The sequence below is a fragment of the Opisthocomus hoazin genome, chromosome 1, assembly GCF_030867145.1.
Source record: "Opisthocomus hoazin isolate bOpiHoa1 chromosome 1, bOpiHoa1.hap1, whole genome shotgun sequence".
NCBI classification, from domain to species: domain Eukaryota; kingdom Metazoa; phylum Chordata; class Aves; order Opisthocomiformes; family Opisthocomidae; genus Opisthocomus; species Opisthocomus hoazin.
This window is the reverse complement of record NC_134414.1, coordinates 92,998,929-93,019,285: the sequence shown is the minus strand read 5'-3', so window position 1 is coordinate 93,019,285 and position 20,357 is coordinate 92,998,929. Positions and strand designations below refer to the sequence as shown.

The 20,357-nt window shown below is 40.2% G+C and overlaps 1 protein-coding gene across 1 annotated transcript in view; it reads right to left on the bottom strand.

Moving 5' to 3' along the window:
* PHEX (phosphate regulating endopeptidase X-linked) overlaps positions 1 to 19,836 on the bottom strand; it is a 105,696-nt gene extending 85,860 nt beyond the window's left edge. Inside the window, exons 1-3 of the mRNA XM_075442480.1 lie at positions 19,725 to 19,836; positions 15,505 to 15,573; positions 13,140 to 13,301 (exon numbers count right to left, since the gene is read on the bottom strand). Of these exons, the coding sequence (XP_075298595.1) occupies positions 13,140 to 13,301; positions 15,505 to 15,573; positions 19,725 to 19,836 (343 nt within the window). The remainder of the gene's footprint in view (positions 1 to 13,139; positions 13,302 to 15,504; positions 15,574 to 19,724) is intronic.
* Positions 19,837 to 20,357: the final 521 nt, after the last annotated feature.

Below are 20,357 nucleotides of genomic sequence, written 5' to 3'. Positions count from 1 at the left end.
TTTACAACCCTCTGTAAGAGCACAGGATCATTATTAAGAGCAACTGCAACTTAACAACTTGTTGCTGTTTCTGACTTCTATCACTAGCCTGCTGCAAATGCAAAGCAGAATATCATAGCCAAAAATCACCAGTTTAGCCCCCTTGAATATAACGACTGTGATCACGTTTCCCCAGCCAAATATAAAGTACATGTTTGAATGGCTGTTCTAGCAAAGCAGCTCTTCTTCAGTCATGTCTTTTGTTTCCTTCACTTTCAAATTCATTCCAAAGTCATTCTCTTCAAAATCAAAGGGATCTTGGCCTTCACTACTGATCTCAGCACCTCATTGTCCATGTCTCCATATGCACAGTATGCCCAAAGGCAAGATTCATGTTTCTCTTCACATAAAGCTTGGTTATTGCAAGTGTCAAAACCTATTGGTAATTCTGCTCCACAGCGCTGAAGTAACATAAATCATTTCATCAAGCAACTACCACTTGCACAGTCAGAAACTGGCTAAAGGTGTTTTTTATTATATATAGTGAATGTGGATGTGAATTTGGATGTACTGTGGACTTGCAAGCCAGTAAATAAAGTGTAAAGCATGTCAGCAAAAATGATGCAAGGCAGATCCTGGAGTGGCAAGAAAGTAACAGTCAACACAACATTATCCTCATCCGCATAAAGGATCTGGGATGCCAAAAGTTTTCCATAGTCCTCCCCTCCAGGCTGAAATCATTGATCTTAAGTGCCAGAGAGGCAGTGGAAGGGTGACTGTAATAGCAGGATGAATTCTAGAAATCCTGAGCTGATATACCACCTTACCTGTATAAAATATAAGTGTTAGCATAATGATAACTGGTCTAACAACAGTTATTTGATTAGAGTATTAAGACTTTACTTAGATTAACAATAATTTCCTTCTCTGAATGCATGATGTGCTCCTTTTGGCTGTAACAAGAATCTGACCGTAACAGACCGGTTGGAATTGAGGGAACCAATTCTGCAACTTGTACTCAGCAAATTCTTAATATACTGTTACAACACTTTGAACTAGAAAAAGCACACAACAGTAGTAGTTATATCTTTTATATCTATCTATTATATCTTAAACTTTCTGAGGCAGCAAACTGCTTCATCACTCCCTTTCTTCTGCCAAGGGGCTGAGGGTAGGCAGGTTCCCATTGCAAATCAAAGTTCTTGTACTTCAGGTCAGTCAGGTTTGCATCACCGCTCTCCCTGGCTCTTGTACAAAACACAAAGACTCAGCATCACCAACAAAAATCACGCCACAGCTGGGAATGATCCTCAGCTGTATGAATTGTAGATGCTCAGATACAGAGTCACATCAAAAAAGGCACAGCTGGAGAGGGCAGGGAGCTGGGGTTGGGAAAGGAAGGAAGGAGGGAGATTTATATTGACTTGCCTTCAGACAGTGCTTTTCCAGGGCAAGAGGGCTAAAAAAGGCCAGCTTCCCGTGGCTCACCACCCTTCAGTAAATAGCAATCATCTTCTGTTAAAAGTGAGAGCAAGGCACTTTACAAAGTAAGCTTTGCTTGTGTTTGTGTATGTTTATTTAACTGCATACTATTCTAATGCTGCTAAGGATAGTCTTGTGGCTAAGTGTTACCTTTAATTTTACTTTCCATTTCTAGCCTTTGTTGATTTTCCAGCCTACTGTCTTACACAGCTTCACTTTGGTTTTCAACCACCATACTTTATTTATGGCACTGAGAAATCCAGTACCTTTCTCTCTTCTGACTCGGAGTGCATGGAAAAGGGATTGTGCAGTGAAAGATACCTACCATTTATTCACATTCGGAGTATTGATTCTATTTATCAGTGTCCTGATCTGCGGTTTGTGTATTTTCTGCATGCTACCAGACAGTTTTCTACATATACAGTTGAGCTGCATTCCTGAGAGTCACTGTGTGATTTGCTAAACTTGTTTCTTGTTCTAGAGAGAAAAATGTAAGTTTTCCCTGCACTATCTAACCCTAGATATGGAGAATACTTTGTGCTAGCAAAGACAGTAGCAGGGGGTTTTTTTCCATTCATTTTTGTTCTATCTTTTTATAAACATTTGTTGTATGTGGAAAATGCAAACTGAAGTATTTGCACAGTGATATCTGATGATGATTTGAAATATATTATAATGCTTTATATCTTGAATAAAAACAACTGCATGTGCAAATATCCCACTGGGAATAAGCTTGGACTTCAAACAAACAAAAAAAAAGCTACACAAGAACCCCAAGGGGACATCCCATTTCCTGGAAAGTTGTAATCCTGGAGCGGTGAACAACCAGAAGCAGACAAATAATTCAGCATGAACTCCCAGGGCAGTGCTAGAGCAAACAGCAGTCTTGGACTGCCAAAACAGACAAATATCAAAGTGAGGAGACAATCTTATTGATCACAGGCTGGTGAGACAGACTGGAACACTACCTGCCCTTTGGCTGTCTGTATTTTTAAAACAACATTTTAAAACAATGGACAGCTGGACCGGGTACAGAAAAATATCACATCCACTTGAGTATTCCTTGAGGTGGAGTGGCTTGAGAAATAGAACGGGGGAAAAAAAGCCATGCAGTGAGAGAGCATAATTTGTCTCACAAAAGATGGCAGAAGGCTGATGAGATTATAGTATGAAAGTACTTCACCATTAGAAAATGCTTGGTGCCACAGAGGTCTTGAGTCTATTGAAAAAAGGCACATAGAAAGCCAACTGTTCGAAGATGAAGACAAATTCAGCAGTGACAGTGATTAACCACTGGAGCCAAGCAACCAGAACAGATAGTGGCTTCTCTGCCCCTTAACATCTTCAAGACTTGATGCTTTTCTCAAAGATAAGCTTTAGCCCAATGTGAATTATGTTTTATCCCAGTGCAAACTATCGAGCTGCATTACGTGGGTAATGTAATTGTCTGTGATACAAGAAAGGTCATAGGAGATAATCTAATGGTTACTTCTAGCATTGCACTCTATATATATAGGATAAGGATCTCAAAGCACTTAGACATGTGCGACCATGGAGATACAGCCATCATCCGTTGTTGCAGATAAAGTGAACCACAGAGGATTAATTCCTCCTTATCTAACTCATGTCAGAACCCTACTGATTGGAGTGGCGCTCCTTTATGAGCATAGATCTTGCTGAACTTGATCCAGATACTCAAAGAGCATGATCCTGTGGAGATGGTGAATGGCCCTCAATTCCTTTAATGTCAGTGACAGTGGGAGTCGCTCAGCATTGCCCAGATGATGCTCAGTACCACAACTGAAAATAATTTGTAATGCATTGTTTTCAGGAGCAGATCCAGAAAGCAGCCCAAGGGCCTCTCAGAAACCTATGCTTACTCATTCACTGGACCAAAGGTAGCAGATGTTCTTTCATCAGCCGTGTCCACAGTAAGAGCCTGTCAAAGCCTCACGGCAACAGCATGCTCCCTTTGGTTTGGTTAGCAGTAGCTAGCAACCAGAATTTTGCTCTGCATTGCATGATGCTTATGAGCTTCAGTTTCTTAGACCAAAATGCGGGAACTCTGCTTGTGGGAAGGGAGTTTCTTTGTGAATACCTGATGACAGAGAAGGTAGATTTCTCTTTCAATTCTTGAGAAACAAAGACTCAGTTCTTCACCTGTCCCTCTACGCTGCTCTACAGCTACAGGGGTCAGGTTTCTAAACTGATGAGAAGAATAATTAAAAGAGCTGTTCACCCCTCTCCAGCTATAAGTCACAAGGTTTGTTTCCTTCTCAGGTTAGCACTGTTATGTGCTACCTCTGTGAAGAAGCAAAACCCAAGATATCTTCTGGAAATTTGCAGGAGATCCTCTGATGCCAGCAGCAGGATGTTTTAAGGATGTCTTGTGAGGAATTTCCGGTTAAAAGTAGAGAAAAATCGACTCAAACCTTGGTTTGAGTTTGGCAGTCAAACCAAACATACAACACTCGTGTGCAGAATGTCATTCCAGGAGGTCCCTGAGCCATAAGATAACCATGATTAATTCAGTCCTCACTATGAATGTCTAATCCTTAAACCTCATATTTTCTTCACTCTAAAGAGCTATGGCAAAGGAGTTCCTGAAAAGCAACTGTAACCCCTAAAACCCAAGTAGCCAACTGCACTTGTGCCATTATGGGAATCTAAGGACTCCAACCATCATGAAGGCACTGCCCTTTCTTCAGACTCTCAGTGCAGTGGACTTGAGAAGTCAAGATCAGTACAGTTCACAGAGCAGTGATTTGGCCAGGATGCCAAAGGGCACACAAAAAAAACTTCAGAATCACGTTGCTGTTATGGAAATCACAGCTAGACAAATCTACAGTCTTAATTACAGTAATACAAGCTTATAATGTTCCAGGAGTGATTATTTCAGAATGGTTTGGGGTCAGCTGACGTTCATTTAGAGTATCTGGTTTCCAGTTGCTTTTTTTCAGAGCCCGAAGCTAAGCGAAGGAGAGCTGGCAGTGGCAAATTTTATGGATGAAGGCCTACGAGGGGCACAGTGTTCTACCACAAAATAAAAGCACTGGCCACAGCATCTAAAATTATACACAAGACTATTGCGATCACTCGACCAATGGTAACTTCACCATCTTGCTCCATGAAAATATGAGTTTAATAGACTGCAACACAGACAGTCCAGGTTATGAGACTGTCAAAGAAGAAAATCTGACATGCATGTGTTCTAAAAGGAAGTGATAGACTTAACTGACATATTTCAAAGCTGTAGATAGTTCTTGGGAACAAGACAAGTATAGTTCAGCCAAGATTATTCTTAGAGTTAAATCTGTTTTGTCAGAGCACTCTCCTGAAAAAGACACAGACACCTCCTGCTGTCGGACGCAATGTGTAATATTTCAGTACAACTTTATCCCTCTTAGCAGGTTTATTAGCACAGGTCAAACTCCCACACTAAGGCACCTGCCCAGCTTCCATTTCAGAGCTGCTATGCATCTGAAAGCCTTGGGAGAAGAGCCAAGCAAGTTCTCACCTGCCTGGAAAACACCACAGAGACAAACCTCAGCGGAAGGCAAAGAAGCATATTTACAGGTCTCTTTTGACACCAGTGTAGCCAAACTTCAAATACGTAATTTCAAGGCCTGCTTAAATTCCTTCATGCCTTTAAAACACAAGTTCTTCCTAGAATTTCTCCTGATATGCAGCTTTAGTGTACAGTACAACCCACTTCCTCTATTAACAATTTATAACAATATTTGTTTTTTGAGGCTTCCCTAAAATATAAACTAATCTAAATGTATTTATTTTTGTAAACCACCTGGTCTGCTATTTGTTGTGCAATGCTTCTTGCTAGTTCAGGTGTCTGGTGCACAGTCCAACACATGCAGTCTGGAGTCTTCTTCCCCACCAGACTCTTTAAAGGACGTGACCTGCAAACCATTGCTTTTTAAATAAAAGTTTGTTTTCAGAATTCCAAAATATGAAAATGCACTGTTTAAAGATATAACTTCACTCCTTCACAACTAAAAAGACAAAAAATGAAAAATTTTCTCACCACTGCAGTTACATAATTTCTAAAAATATCAGCACCTTACTGACATTAAGGCTCTTCCTTTTTTTTCTTGGTGGCTGTAAATATTGTTTAGTCTCAGAGGACTGGAGGCAAAGCAGATAGAGTCTAATGCACTACAAAAATTATTTAAATGCATTTTATAAAGACCTATTTTGAATTTCTAATGCATTATGGTCCAGATTTCTCTACTGTTTGCTAAATATATTTATATGCAAAAACATACTAGCATCAAAGGCTTACAAAAATCTTTCTCTGTATGCTTAAAACTGCCTTTACCTCAATAAAGCTTTTCCCTTTGAGTCTAAAATAAAATAAAATAGCAAATTGATACACTTTTTTGGTGCTTATAATGTAGCTTTTAAATTCTACCAAAGCACATATTATTTCCACTTTCACATATTTTGTGTTCCCTCCTTCATCAGCGTTCTACTACTTTCTCACTTTTTTTCTCTCAGTTCCATATTGTAAATAATCAGGTCACCAGAATCATCTTACTGGAGTACATAAGGACTCAAAGTAATCACTCCAAGCAACTATCATAAAGGCAAACTCCTTCTTCACACAGGAATATGAAATAAGGCAGAGTGCTAGACACAACTCAGATTGTCCTACCTCCTGCCGTACTGTATATTCCCACCTCTTTGGAAAGCAGAAGCATCCAGGATGCCAGTGAATGGGGCTATTGGTCCTTTTTGGAAGGCCTTGTGTCGGCTTACGCACCCTCAGGTACGCCTTAAATATAATAATTTCCATATTTTCAAACCATTTTTTTTTCTTTTTTTAAAAATAGAAACCATTAGTGTATTCTGCAGCTTCAGGAGCTCATTCCTTAGATTTGTCTTTGTGGAGCGGATGCCTTAATCTAGGCCTGCCTTGTTTTGATAAACTGCATCTCTCCCACCCCTTGTTCTGTTTCGTGGGCTGGGGGAGGGTTGTTTGTTTGTTTGTTTTGTTGGGTTTTTTAAAAGGCATTTAATGATGACCAACACACCATTAATCAATTCAGGCAAACATGTTTCATATTTGATACAGTTAAGGTCCATTAGCCTATTTCTTGATGGCAGCGTCCATCTCACCATGGTTAGACTAGTGACTCTTGAAAATAACCAGCTCATCATTATTAATTCCTCTGACATTGTGATAGAACATATAATCCTTATGAATTAATTTTGCATTAGTGAGGATATAATTAATATGTATGTCCACAGGAATTCATGAAGATTTAGTAATTAATCAATTCATACAGGTTCTGCTTCCCAAGGAACATAAATCAAGTAAATCAAACAAATGTTTCCAAACACCAGTTTCATGAAAGGATGCTGTATTTATACAAATAAATCTAACTAATATATCGCCATTTTAGAGTTGCCCCCCACACCCCTAGAAGAAATTCCCCAATCCTTTTCTTAAGTATCCATTTTGGCAATATGGAAGTTCTCATAGAAATGGCATTCAAACAGCTGTGCTTACATAAAAGCTTCCTAATGCTGCTCCATGCCCTAATATACAGCACATTTCCTAAATGTCAATGCTGTTTGTTTCTACAGTTTCAGCATTTTGTAAATTCTCCGAGTTTGTGTATGAGAAGATAAGCACATCATGTTAGTTCCTCCAAAAGTCAACTAACATAACTGTACACAAACTGTAACAAAACCAATAACCAACTTGTGGGGATGTGAAAGCCTCTGTTCATAAATCTGATTTCAATAATAAATCTTAATCTTTTGAGCAATACTTCCCTCTCACCTACCCTGCCCCTCTAGCCTGCCAGTATTATGCTGCAGGGGATAACACATCATGACAGTATTAGGCACAAGAGTTTAAACTGCATTGAAATCAGAAGATTGTGAGATCCCCAGTTGTTACAATATAGGTGGAGCTCCGTGCTAGGTGGCAGCATCAAGCTTTACTTCATTATATTCATACTTTTAACATGTAGTTGTGTAATTTTTTTTGTTAGTCAGAAAATGGGAAATCAGATGTCATGGATTGCTATGACTTCCAAGGTATGAATCCTCTTTCTGCAAAATTACCAGTCATACAGTAATCTAATGTACAGTCATACAGTAATTCTGAAACTCAATATCTGCAGATATGAGCATATCAACCTTCTGCAGGCAACAGCCAGAATAGAGGTTTACTGTAAATCCAGGGGGAATACTGTGCTGCATGAGGAACAGCAGCCTGGCACAGGGCTCGCAGGAGGATGCCGCTCTGGTCTCCCAACCAGGGAGATGCTGTGGGAATCCTGTGGCTCAGTTACTGTGTTGCCTTAAAACCTCATTTAGGAACCAAAATTATCTCCTTTCTGTACTCATGGTTTCCCAGAATCACCGATTACAAATACAACTTTCATTTTGAGCAGCCACAAAGCCTGGAAAAAGTCCTGGTTTCTCCACCTTTCACTCAGGTACTTCATTTTATTGAAAAGCTGCCCAGAGACATTCACCTGATTTTTGCCATTTATGTTTTCTCTTACATTTAGATGAATAAGGCATTATAGGAAAGATCTGGACCACTGGACAAAAAAAAAAAATGTCTGCACCATTAAAAAGAGATACATTTGTAGTAGAAATGACCAAGCAAAGCAGCGTTACGTGCTGTTGCCGTTTGCTACTCTCTTGTTATCCAGGAGCAGCTCTCCAACAAGAGGATGCTAGAGGCAATAACATAAATATCCTCTGAGGCTTGGGGTTTTTTTAGGTACTACTGGTATTCTCCCTCATACTTGGGACAGCTCTCAACCAGCTACCTCTGAAGGAAGAAATCAAAAAACATAGGTCAGCTAATACAGAAACCTAGGGATAAGTGACAGCAACTACCTTACAGATTCCACGGGCCACATCCATGCCATCCTAGTGGTCCCAACTGAGAACCTGTTGAAGGGTGGGAGAAAAGAAACCAGCCCTAAAGTGCACTGTGGCACAGGATCCTCTGTGTAGGACAGCGGCTGCTCAACACTGACTTCTGGAATTTGTCTGAAAGGACTATCCTATGGTCAAATAGCATAAATTTCCATACTGAGATATTTTTACCTTACTGGTTCTACTTTAAACATAATTTATTTTTTAAAGAGAATCATTGCAAATTATCTTGAGAAAAGTTGCCTACACTGCCAAGTTATTTTGTTTGCTGTCTGTCTCATGTTCCTTAAAAACCCACACACCATATCCTCCTAAATGGCTTCCATTTCTTTCTCTTTGCCACATTGACAATTCCTCACTTTAAATTGACTGGCATTCAGAAAATAGCCACGTTAGAAAGCTTAGCACAGCAAATTAGTCTGAAGTAGGTGTCTCACTGGGCCAGGATCAGTATGGAGACTTAATCTGTAAACTGGTTTCCACAGAAATAAATTAAATTTGAAAGGCCTGGAAGACATGTTCACAAATGATTCACATAAGTCAGCTCCTTTGCAGTGCTGAGACTTAGGAATGTTTGCGTAGGGTTCTTTTTTTTTTTTTTTTTAATTTATTGCTTCCTGCATGGTCACTTGAAAAAAAAAACAACCCAAAACTCAGCTGTATATCATTGTTCTGTAGACTTCAGAGAAAGGAAAAGAAACCTCCTGGTTTGCGATCAACATTCACCACAGGTAATAGGCACTGATTTACTTGCCTCTGATTTCCAGTTCTGAGATATTCACAAAAAGCCACTTGCATTTCAACAGTATAGACAACAGCGCTCCTAAACTCTCAATAAAGCTCATGAATCAATATAGAAAAATTCAGCAAAAAAACAAATAGCTTTGCAGGAAATTTTGTGGTAGGTGAGAAACATTTATTAACTCACAGAGATGTTGCAATCTTAACCTGACATGAGGCTGAAACAGTTGCAGTTTGAGATAGCTTTTGTTCATACAACAGGTGCCACAGTTAAACCATTTTTTCCATTTTGAGGGACTCCAAGAGCTTCCTCAGAGACCCATCAGCGCTAAAAGGGGTTGTTCTTAACCAATGAGAGGCACTTTTTAATGTGCCTACAGTGTAACTGCAAAAGAAAGTCTGGCTTCAAGTCGGGGACAGTCTGGTCCAGCCAGGAACGGTTAACTGGAAGTAGGAGTACCTCTGTCCTCCCCAGGACAGTTCTATAAGGAATCAAGAAATATTAACCTAAATATTAGATGTCCATTATCTGGATCGGAGTATAACCAAAACCACAAGTCTCTGCCTTTAACATATCTTTGGTTATCTGCAATTGTCCTCTGTACAGCCCTCCACAACACGTGAAATCCTGCTGTTGCTGACACCCAAGGAAAGACCTACCACTGCTTTCACCAGGCTAGGATTTTATTCTTTTTATGTAGCCAGGAGATCAAAGTGAGTTGCACATGTGGTTCGTGGATTCCTCTGAGAGCAGAAAAAGAAATCCAAGTGACCCTCAAACAAAGGATGGAAAAGAAATTAATGGGGAAATCATGATATAATTTTAGTCTGAATCCACCCTAAGACAGCTGGAGAAAGAATGGCCTCAAGTTGCGACAGGGGAGGGTTAGATTGGATATTAGGAAAAACTTCTTTACTGAAAGAGTTGTAAAGCATTGGAACAGGCTGCCCAGTGAAGTGGTTGAGGCACCATCCCTGGAGGTATTTAAAAGACCTATAGATACGGAGATTAGGGACAGGTTTTATCAGGCATGGCGGTGATGGGTTGACAGTTGGACTTCATGACTTTAGAGTTCTTTTCCAACCTTAATGATTCTATGATTCCATGATATATTCCTACCCCATTATAAAGCCTAAACTTACAAAAAAAAGTATTTTTAACTATCACATTAAATTTTACAAATCTAGAAGAACCCTGAAACGAATGTTTCTTCTCCAGTTCTGTCAATCAACCAGAGATATGCAGGCAAAAAATCTACTGCTGAGTAGTTCTATTTTCCATTGACCCATTGCCATTCTTCTCTTTGGAATTCCCTATTAAAGCACCAAAAACCTTCACTGATAAAGAAAAAAAGTTCTACTCTTTCTTGAAGCTGATACCTGCAAAGTTATATGCTCTTGTGTGTCTGCAACCTCAAAAAAAAGGAAAAAAAAAAAGGTAAAAAAAAAGAAAAAAAAAAGGAAAAAAAAAACCAGGATAATAAAAAAAAGAGCTTTGCTCCCAAACCCAGCAATACTTAATGCAGGGACCAGCACATTATACAGCCACATCTACCACTTCATGGTAAGGCAAAACTAATTCTCACACTTGCTACCCATTATTGATGGGAAGGTCTTCTGTAGAAATTACTCTGAACAAAAAATGAAGCTTCCAGAAAACTGAAGATACCCTTGTGCAACCAAGGCCATACACAGGTCTTTTCACAAATACCCAAACTCCCTTTCTACATAAGATTCAGGAACACTCAGGGACCAGAAAATAGATTAGATGTTCAAATAATTTATTTCAAGTAACATAATTTTTTAATATATTGCCTGAATAAATACCTCCGTCTATATCACACCATCAAAGAACACCAAATATGAAAAATGCGGCTTTCTGACCAAGCCATGTTATCACTTTAAGATTAATAGTTTTCTTTAATATAATAAATATTTCAGAACATAGAACTTGTGTAATAACCAGCTCTTTAAAGACTGGGGCTTTTTCAATCTACTGAATGTCAAACAGGGACATTTATAATGAAGTACAAAATTCCACTAAGTTCTTTACGAAGGAGAGGTTAAATTGACTTCCAGGGTCTGGTCAGCCATATATATGTTTCTCTATGCAAGAGTTCTTCACCTTGCTAAAACATTTGATAGCATGGTTGTGGTCATCCACAAATGAGTAACTCAGAGTGGCAAACTAATTTATCAAAGTAACTCAAGTTACAACACAAACATACACCAAGGCTGACGGTACGCCTTGTTGTTTCAGCTACCAACACTGACATACAACACTTTTTTTCTCCTTTTCCTTTTCTAATCACCAAGAATATATTTTCGAAAATTTATTAAGTAAAAAGTTAGGGAGATGACAAATCTTCCATTAAATCAACTCCTGTACACCACTCAACACTTCACATCTCTGTCCCTGCACCGTGCCAAGGAGCAGTTTAGGCCTCCTAATTCAGTCATTATGAGGCACTTCATTACACACCTTTTTTGATATGGAGTTTCCATTAAGCAAATACTTCTCACTTAGATGTTTCTTTCTTTGTCTTGTATTTTCCTAGCTAGGGATTAGCAACTTCTAAAGGGACTGCAGTAAGAAAACCATATAAAAATGTGGCTTAGCATGATGTCCTTGACTAGGCTCTGTAAAAAGAGGAAATTAAGAATGAGAGTCACAGCTTGCTACTCTATATTCAATTAGTCCTGGCTTCTTTGTGGCTGTGGTTCATGTAGGATGTACAGTTATCTAATACAGCCTGATTCTGGCAGCAGAACAATTAGAATGCAAAGCATAACTTAAAACAGGCTCTGACAATATTTTTTCCCTTTGGTTGTGACATCTTCAGCAGACTTAAAACAGCAGTTATCAGATCGTGTCCTATGCTGAAACTCCAAACTCATATTCTGAAACTGAATGCAGCTTTTAAAATACTTAACGATGCAAAAATTGAATACGATACGAATGAAGAAAGCAAATGGAGATGGGCTTTGATGCCTACACACGCACATATGTGCAAAATCTCAGAGAAAAAAAAATGCTTTATTTAAGCACAGCATCCTAAACCTGACCTCTGTTCTGCAGTGAGCTCAAAGCAGACTCTTACGTCAACTAATAGGTCAATAATGTGCTCAAGGTGCACAACACTCAAGCACACCACCAACAATAATAAATGTTGCACATCTCCCCTCGTTTTGCATGACTTGCTTTTAGCAAAGATTATAAGAATCTGGGCGGGTTTTCCTACCTAACGATAATCATTGCCCTTTCTCCCCAACTGGTCTGCAGAGCTTCCTGATGAGGTGGCCTTGCTGCAGAGTATAGCACAAAGCCACATCACACAGAGATTAAAATACCTCTCTTCCTACACGTTTCCACCCTGGGGCTATTTTTTCCTGCAAACACACATTTTTAAGCAGCCTTCTGTTTCACTGATGATAGCTCAGGTACTTCAACGGCAGCCTGAATGGCAACGCGAAGGAAACGCAATACCCGAACAACTTCCACCTCCGAAGTCCATAAATTGCCTCCTGCCAGAGCGAGGTAAGTAGGCTGGAAAATATCACTCTGGTTTTGCCTTATTATATTCTTTTCCTGCTATTGGCCACTGTCAGAGACAGAGTGCTGTCCTAGGCTGATGTTTGTCTGGATCTGGGACATTTTTAAAGGTGTGTGCTCTGCTCCTGTGCTCTCATCCACCCGTCTACTGCACAGGGAAAAGAGCTCAAATCCTGCCCCCTGGTATAAGGAGTATCCTTCTGTCTCTCCGTTCTTAACTTGTAGAGTTGCCAGCAGTTGTATTCTTCCTTCTAGATTCTGTTTCTGTTATAATTCATTATCTCTCCATGTTATTTTCAATAAAAAACAACAAAACTGTACTTAAAAGAGAACATCAAGTTGGGCTGTTGGATACCATCCAACAATCAGAAAGGAGCATGGAGTCTTTACCCATTTCAAAACCAGCTGGTTAACAAGCCACATTGAAAAGCCAGCCAACCACTTTCAGAAGTGACATACTTACCCTTTAGTTTGAGGTCCACATTATGTCGCAGCCAAGGATAAACACCATAGTTTGACATGTCTTCAGGAATAGGGTGATTATGTATCCAGCCATCACATGCAAATCGATAAAAATTCTCACATGGGTCTACAGATTGATTTATCTTGCTTAATATCGCAGCAGCTGTAAAAAACACACCACATAGATTTTCTGGAACACCTTTTCCTAAACAGAGAATTACATGAGGCCACAGCCCAGAAATGACAATTAACATTTACCAGTCTCTGCAACGTGATGCTGACCTCACTTGCAAGGTAAGTCTTGCTGCCCCAATCTCTGCCATTTTTTAAAGAGCAGCAAGAACATCGCCCAACCTCTCTAGCATCTAGCAGTGCCTACATGAGAAGCCAAAAAAAGACAAAATATCTGCAGTGAATGTTCTTGAGAGCTGTACAGCAAGGACCACTGAACCTAGCACTACAGGAACGTGAACTGTTGGAACCAGACACCTGAAGACAGAGTTTCCACTATTGGCATGATGGAATTAATTGCCTCAGGAATTTAGCAGCAATACATATCAAACAGATTGTAATTAGCATTCCAGAAATTATGCACTGTTTACCTTCAGCTGAATAGCTGCACAAGAAAACAAATCAAGTTCTGATCTACCATTGGAAAAGATAACTAGTATTTTCAGTTCCGTCATGTGGCTGCAGCCCCGCCAGCTATTGCAGGTGAGACTGGTAAGAGAGAGATCAGTCTGACAAGCCAGAGACTTTATAACTCTTGAGTATCTATTCAAATGGTCATGCATTATTGTGGCATAAATCTACATGGGTCGAGTAACATGGAATATGTGGATACTGGACATTTTTGGCTAAACAACGATGTGTTTTGAGGCTTATCCAAATAACTGATTAAAAATCCTAGCAGGAAATCTGATAACTTCTACAGACTTCATGGTGCTATCTCTAGCATCCAGTAACTATTCTTCATCCACTTAGAGTGACCCTTCCTATGATATTTCTATGTATCAGCTGTATTCTCTCTCTCACATTAGCAACTTTCTAACTGACCACACTGAAGACATTTTGGTCCTTGGCAATTTTCTATCACTCCTGAAATGCTGTTCGGCAAGGCAGGGCTCAGGTCTTGAGACACTATGCAGTCACTATGCAGTCCACTGAGCTAAAACAGTCAGGTTGTGCAGGTGTCCAAATCTGCCTTGGTGCAAAATCCCAGCTTCTGCTGAGCTTAGAAAAAAATCCATGTTATTTCATGTGCACATGAGAAGAAGAAAGAAAATTCAGATTCAGACTTCTTAAGTGACATTTTTTTTGCTCTGAAGCTCGAGACAAAGCCCACACACTTCTTTTTGTTGGGGTTTTAGGGGTGGTGGTGTGTTGATTAGTCTCCCACTTTACTTAGATATTTGCACTCATCCAAGAATCAGCTCTGGAGGGTGGTGCCCAGGGCAGCCAAGAGCACTGTCAGTGCAGCGCAGAGCGGAAGCAGAATGACAAGAAAAGTCCTGGTCATATTGAGATCTACAAACTTTTCAATTTATGGAGCCCCACAGAACTTTTCAGGATTTCAAACACATACCAAGCACCTCACTTTATCGCTTAATACTGTTCAGAATGGAAATAAATACTGTTATAAGTTCATACAGCATGCACCCTGTTTCCAGTAAAACACCTCTAGAGGCAGATTTCTAGATATGGTAACTATTGTTGGATCTGTGGTCTCGTTACACTCGATGGTGAAACTCTCCTTCATTCAGCGTGAGCAAAACTCTGTCAGAACTGACCAGTGCAAAATGGGTCTCTCTCAGGTCCTACCAAGCCCATTCCCTTTAGTTTGCATTTCATACTAATGGATGTCCCAGCTCTATAAGGGTTGCCACATGTATTTCTGCATGGGGAAAAGAACCTGCCACTATGGAAGTAGCTGCAGATTTTGAGTTGTAGTCACCACATTACAAGTTGTGCAAGTGCGTGCAAGATCTGGCCCTACAGCATCTCTGTGTTCAACAATTCACTTGCTAGTTTTCTGACTACTGGGAAGGAAACAACAAAGTACACCTGGAGGTCAAGTCACCCACCATTTTGCTTCCTGTTAAAAAAATAAATAAACCCCATAGGAAACTTTGAGTTAAGCTGGGTAGAATAGAGTTAAAAAAATTTAAACCATGGATTTTAATTGTAGAAAATAAACAGATCTGCAGCACTTCAACAATGACTTTTAAAAAAGTTTGGGTTTTTTTCTCTCATTATTAATGAATCTTTCTGAGTAAAGTGTATCACGGAAAAAATTTTAACAGTATAAATATCTCATTAACATACCATAATCATAACATAAAAGAGAGGATAAAATTGTTGCTTACCAGCTTCAATGCATTCTGAGGTCAAACAGTACTGCTGCTTCTGATGAAACTTTATAAGACCTTGGCTAACTGCAAAATGGAAAACCATAATGAGATCATTTGTAATGAATTTTGACCATTGCGGCCAAATGTTGTGTACTTTATCATTCAAATGTCAGTGCAAGCTCTGGCCTTAATGCATCTCTGACTGCACTGATTTAAAACAGTTAGAATGTGTATTAAGTAAATACTGCAGCTCCTAACAAATTATTTTCCCCTCCTGTGCCTGCTTGCCCCTTCGTCTGTCTTTGCTCATAGGCAGCATGGAGCGAGGGCTTTCCCTCACTGTACTTTTGCACAGCGCCTGGAGTGACAACCCTTCAGCCTTACTCACGGACGGCGAGCACCAGCCACCACGATACAAACAATTAATCATTGCTGCTATCATTTTCCAGCGATGCACCTTTTGCAGCTGGCGATGCAACATGGAGCTACCCGGTCACCTTCTGCCAGGTTTTTGCAGCTCCTTCTGAGCTGCTGCTCCGCTGCACCTCCTCCTCCAGCAGCATGACCCAGCGCCGACGGGGCGCTTGCAGGGTCCCCTGGCTCCAGCTTGGAATAAACCCGATAGCGATGGGCGCACAGATGGCTGTGCTTTATAAGGCACAGCACAATTCCTGTCTGAACTGGCTCCCAAAAGTATTGTATTCGTGTCTGCTTCCAAAAACCTTGCTGACAAGAACTATGAAACTGCCACTTCATTTTGCTCATCTTTTAAAAATGTGTATTACATTTGCCACTGAATCTTAAGCATAGGAATTGCTAATTTCAGACACTGCTGCCAGGCAGCAAATATGCGGATAATTGATACTCGGGATGAGGGTGGGATAGTCCCGAGGGGCGGATGAAATAAGACTCAGTAGATGTGCTCGGTACACATAAAGGAATGTCTTGTTATATCCATTAGCTTAATAACTCACTCCACGGCAAAAAAAGCAAAAAAACTCAAACAAAAAAACCTGAACAATGGAATATAGTAAGGTATCGTGGCTCTACCAGTGCTGATAGTTATAAAGCAATTTCTCCTGTAGTTACATATTGTTCAAAAAGGGATTGGAAGGTGTGAAATGGTATTTCAGCACAGGAAAATTTTACCATAAAAAACCTAAAGCTAGAATTTAATATAAAGCTGTTTCATCTCTTCCAAGCTTACAGCTTTAGTGACAATTAATGACAGAAATGGCTGGATTTCAATCAAATTTTCCTAGATAACTGAGAATGTGAAAATATTTCTGGACAACTTTACTAAAGCTTGCATTGACTCAGTGAAACACACCTCCTCAACGACCTTTGCAAATCAGCCAAGAAATACACGAGATTTTGAGGCCTATAAAGATTGTAATTGGAATATTGAAGTACAGCAGAAAATGGAGAAGTGGAGGTCTCCAGCATACAATTTTGAGCCACATGAAATACAAATAATTGATAATGTGCCTATTAATTAAGTGTTGCACTACTCCCAACTCACCTTTTCCCTGCTTCAAAGTTAGCCTTTTAGAACCCGTCCAGGCCTTGAAAGTCTGCTATATTTTTTTCTTAACAGAGAAGTGAGAAAAAACTCCCAGACACCACTTAATTATTTTGCACTTGATGGAAAATAAGGGAGAAAGAAAAAAAACAGTAAAGAATCTGAAGAAGACCTCATGTTTTGGTGCTTACGAACAAAAGCAAAATGCCATTTCAAATGGTTTTGTTCAATTACAATTTCAACATTAGAGCAAATTTTAAAAATTCTTTGGCAGCAACGTTTCCCTTTTAATTAACAGCTAATTTTGACTGAAACACTTTGCCTTGCTTTTGTTCTCTTGCCTTTTTGTTGTTGTTAAGAGAACTAACCGTTACACTACTACCTACATTTGTGGTTATAACACCCAGTGTCCCAGCTTCTTCCTCTTTAAGCCTTTTCCCAGATTCTTAAGCAAATATACACTGTAATAAAATTCCCCCCCAAAAATCTGAAAGGAGAAAAGGCACACAAGTATGCAGACGCAAACAATGCGGATGTTCCTATAATCTGAGAAGTTCAAGGGCTACCAAGCCTGGAGGAGAGGCTACCAAATTGGGGTTCAAAGCTGCCTAACTTTTTCCCAGAGAGGACTGGAGACCAGTTTGCTTCCTTTTGCTCTGGCCCCAGCTCCCGAGGAGGAGGTGGCTCCTGTCCTGTCCTGCCACAGCCCACAGCCCCGTCCGGAGAGCTGCAGGCAGGACCCTGTGGGATGCCAAGTGACTCCCCCGGTAGCTCCCGCTGAAGTCCCAGTATGGCTACAGCAGGTACGAGCGAGCAACACTAAATAAAAATACGTGATTCCCACAGATTCCCCTTAGAGTCGTAGGAACTCTGAGAAGAAGAAACAAGAGAAGCAGGAGAAGGCTACGTTTCACTCCTCAGGCTGGAAAATGGAAGGGAAATTGTTTCAGGTCTACCAGAAACAGTAAGTTTTTCAGATTAAGTGAAAACTGAAGAAAAAAGGTCATTCTGAGATGCCTAGAATGTTTCACATGAACAGAAATAATGGCCTCCTTTTCTGCAGTTTAATAAAACTACAAAAGAGTTAAACTCAAGCTTACAAACAAAACACAGCTTCACAATGAAACATGGAAATATTGCATTGACAGAATGTTAAACCAAAACAATTTAACTTTTTTCCTTTATTCTTTAGGTTGAAAACCTCAGACAATTTCAAAACAAATCCTAAAAGCATTTTGGTTGACCCAAGGCCAGCATTTTCATTTCCTTAGCAGTTATGCCAACAAAAACTTTGACACTGAATCACTGGCTACAGAATAGGCCTTGGCATACTTAGAAAACTATCTCTAAGAATCAATACATGTGCTTGAATTTTCACATCTGGTCTATGGATAAAGCACTTCTATCTCTGACAAGTTATGGTGGTAAACATCTATTGCTTTTTCACAAGCAAGACAAAAACAAACTAGTGCTAAAAAAAAGGTGTCTCCATTACTCCCTGGTGTTTGATATTGTGTTCTTTAAGTGAAAAACATTATTTTTAATCTAGAAAAAAATATTTTGCACTAACAAGTTGAAGATTCAATCCTGCTCAAGTTTATAAAGACTTTTGTCAAATTGAGTGGGATTACTCACATACACAAAAGTTACTTGTCTGGAAATGTTTGTAGAACTTGCTCTAGAGCAAAAAAACACTAACTGAGTGCGAGCCTGGTGTTTTAATATTCTGTAGAAAACCTGGCACAATTTTCTCTGTTGTGATTATAAACTAAGCAGACCCTTCAAACAAGACCACAAGATCATAAAGGATCAGAGGGAAGCAAAAGATCTGCTTAGAGGTTAAGTTCCCTCCAGTCCAGGGAAATCCGTGTTGGTCGAAAGCAATGAAAAGTTGGATCGAATTATTCCAAAAGAGGATCTGTCTCTGCAAGCTTTTACAGGAAACAACACGGCTTTCTCTTCTCTGCCTGGTGGTTTCTGGGTACATTTATACTTCTTCACATCATTTTATAGGTGTAGGTATATGCTTCCATGTGATATCCCAACAAAACCAATCTATAGATGATTCCAAATCCCGGAGAGAAAAAACTAATTCTTTCTCTGCTGTGTCCAGCTAGAGCTCATAAATCTGATCAAAACATTTTAATTTCATCCCGGATGCACTCTATGATTTTTGCAAAGGCAACTTTGCAATTCATCGTAGAACAGAAACATCCAAAAAATGTGCAAGCATACACAGTATTGAAGCCTTCTACAGGAATTCTAGCAAAGCCCTAAATGAAAACCAAATGAAGGAAAACCCAAAAGATTCCATAAAATGTGTGCACTACAGATTCATATTCAGGAAACAGAGAATATTAGCCCACATCGGTCACAGTCTATGAGCTACACCCTATGTGCATAATCTCACCGGTTTCTCCCTGTTCTGTGAAAGAGCCCAGCTCTGGCTGGAACACATTTAACTGAGCATCCAAATTTAAATTCAGCATTCAAAAGTTACATGAGCTCACGTTGCAGCTTCCAGCTCTTATGTTCCCATAACAAATCCCTTTCCTGACACACTTCCATTTCAGGGTAAATATAAAAGTTGGGGGGGGGGGGGGAAGAAGAGACCAAGATTTTCATCGAAACACGTTGTGAAGCACACACACCCTCTCCGAGCAGACAGTCCGGGGAGGGCTATGCTCAGGTTAGCTTCAACTTTTTCACTCACCCAAGAAAAGTGTGGTGCCAAGCACGACGGTGCCACTCACAAAGATGCCGAGGGCGATCCGTGTGGCTTTGCTGGCCGCTCTCCTGGCCTCGGGTACCGCCTCTCCTTCCATCGGGATGGCTTGGGAAGCGCTTGCTCTTGCAGGAGTCTGGTTTTCCAGTGCTGCTGTGGTATCAGTATTTCAACTGTTCACAGACTGCACCCATGAGCTCTCCTCCGCCTCTCTCCTAGGTTTCTCTCGTGAACCATTTCCTAGGCACTTCCTGCTCTCCCCCTCTCAAAGGAAAATCACGCGTAAAATAGTAGCGGTCTCCTACGTCTTCCTCTGGCCAGGAGGAGGGAAGGCGAGCGGTGACCACTGTATGTGCAGCCCTTGCTGCCTGTAGAGCCTCGACGAGCCAATCGCTCAGCAGTCCCCCTTATCAGGGGTTCCGAACACGAGGATTCCACAACGTTGCTGAACAGATGTTTCAGCTATTCAAACATATAGCTGTAAACCCTTCACAGTCAAAGCAGGATTGCTGACAACTTTTACAAACACGAGACTGATGGAAGGTTTTCTTTTTTCCCCTTGCGCTTATTTAAAAAAACTAATTATCTGCTGACTAAACTTTCCTCCTCTTCAACATTTCC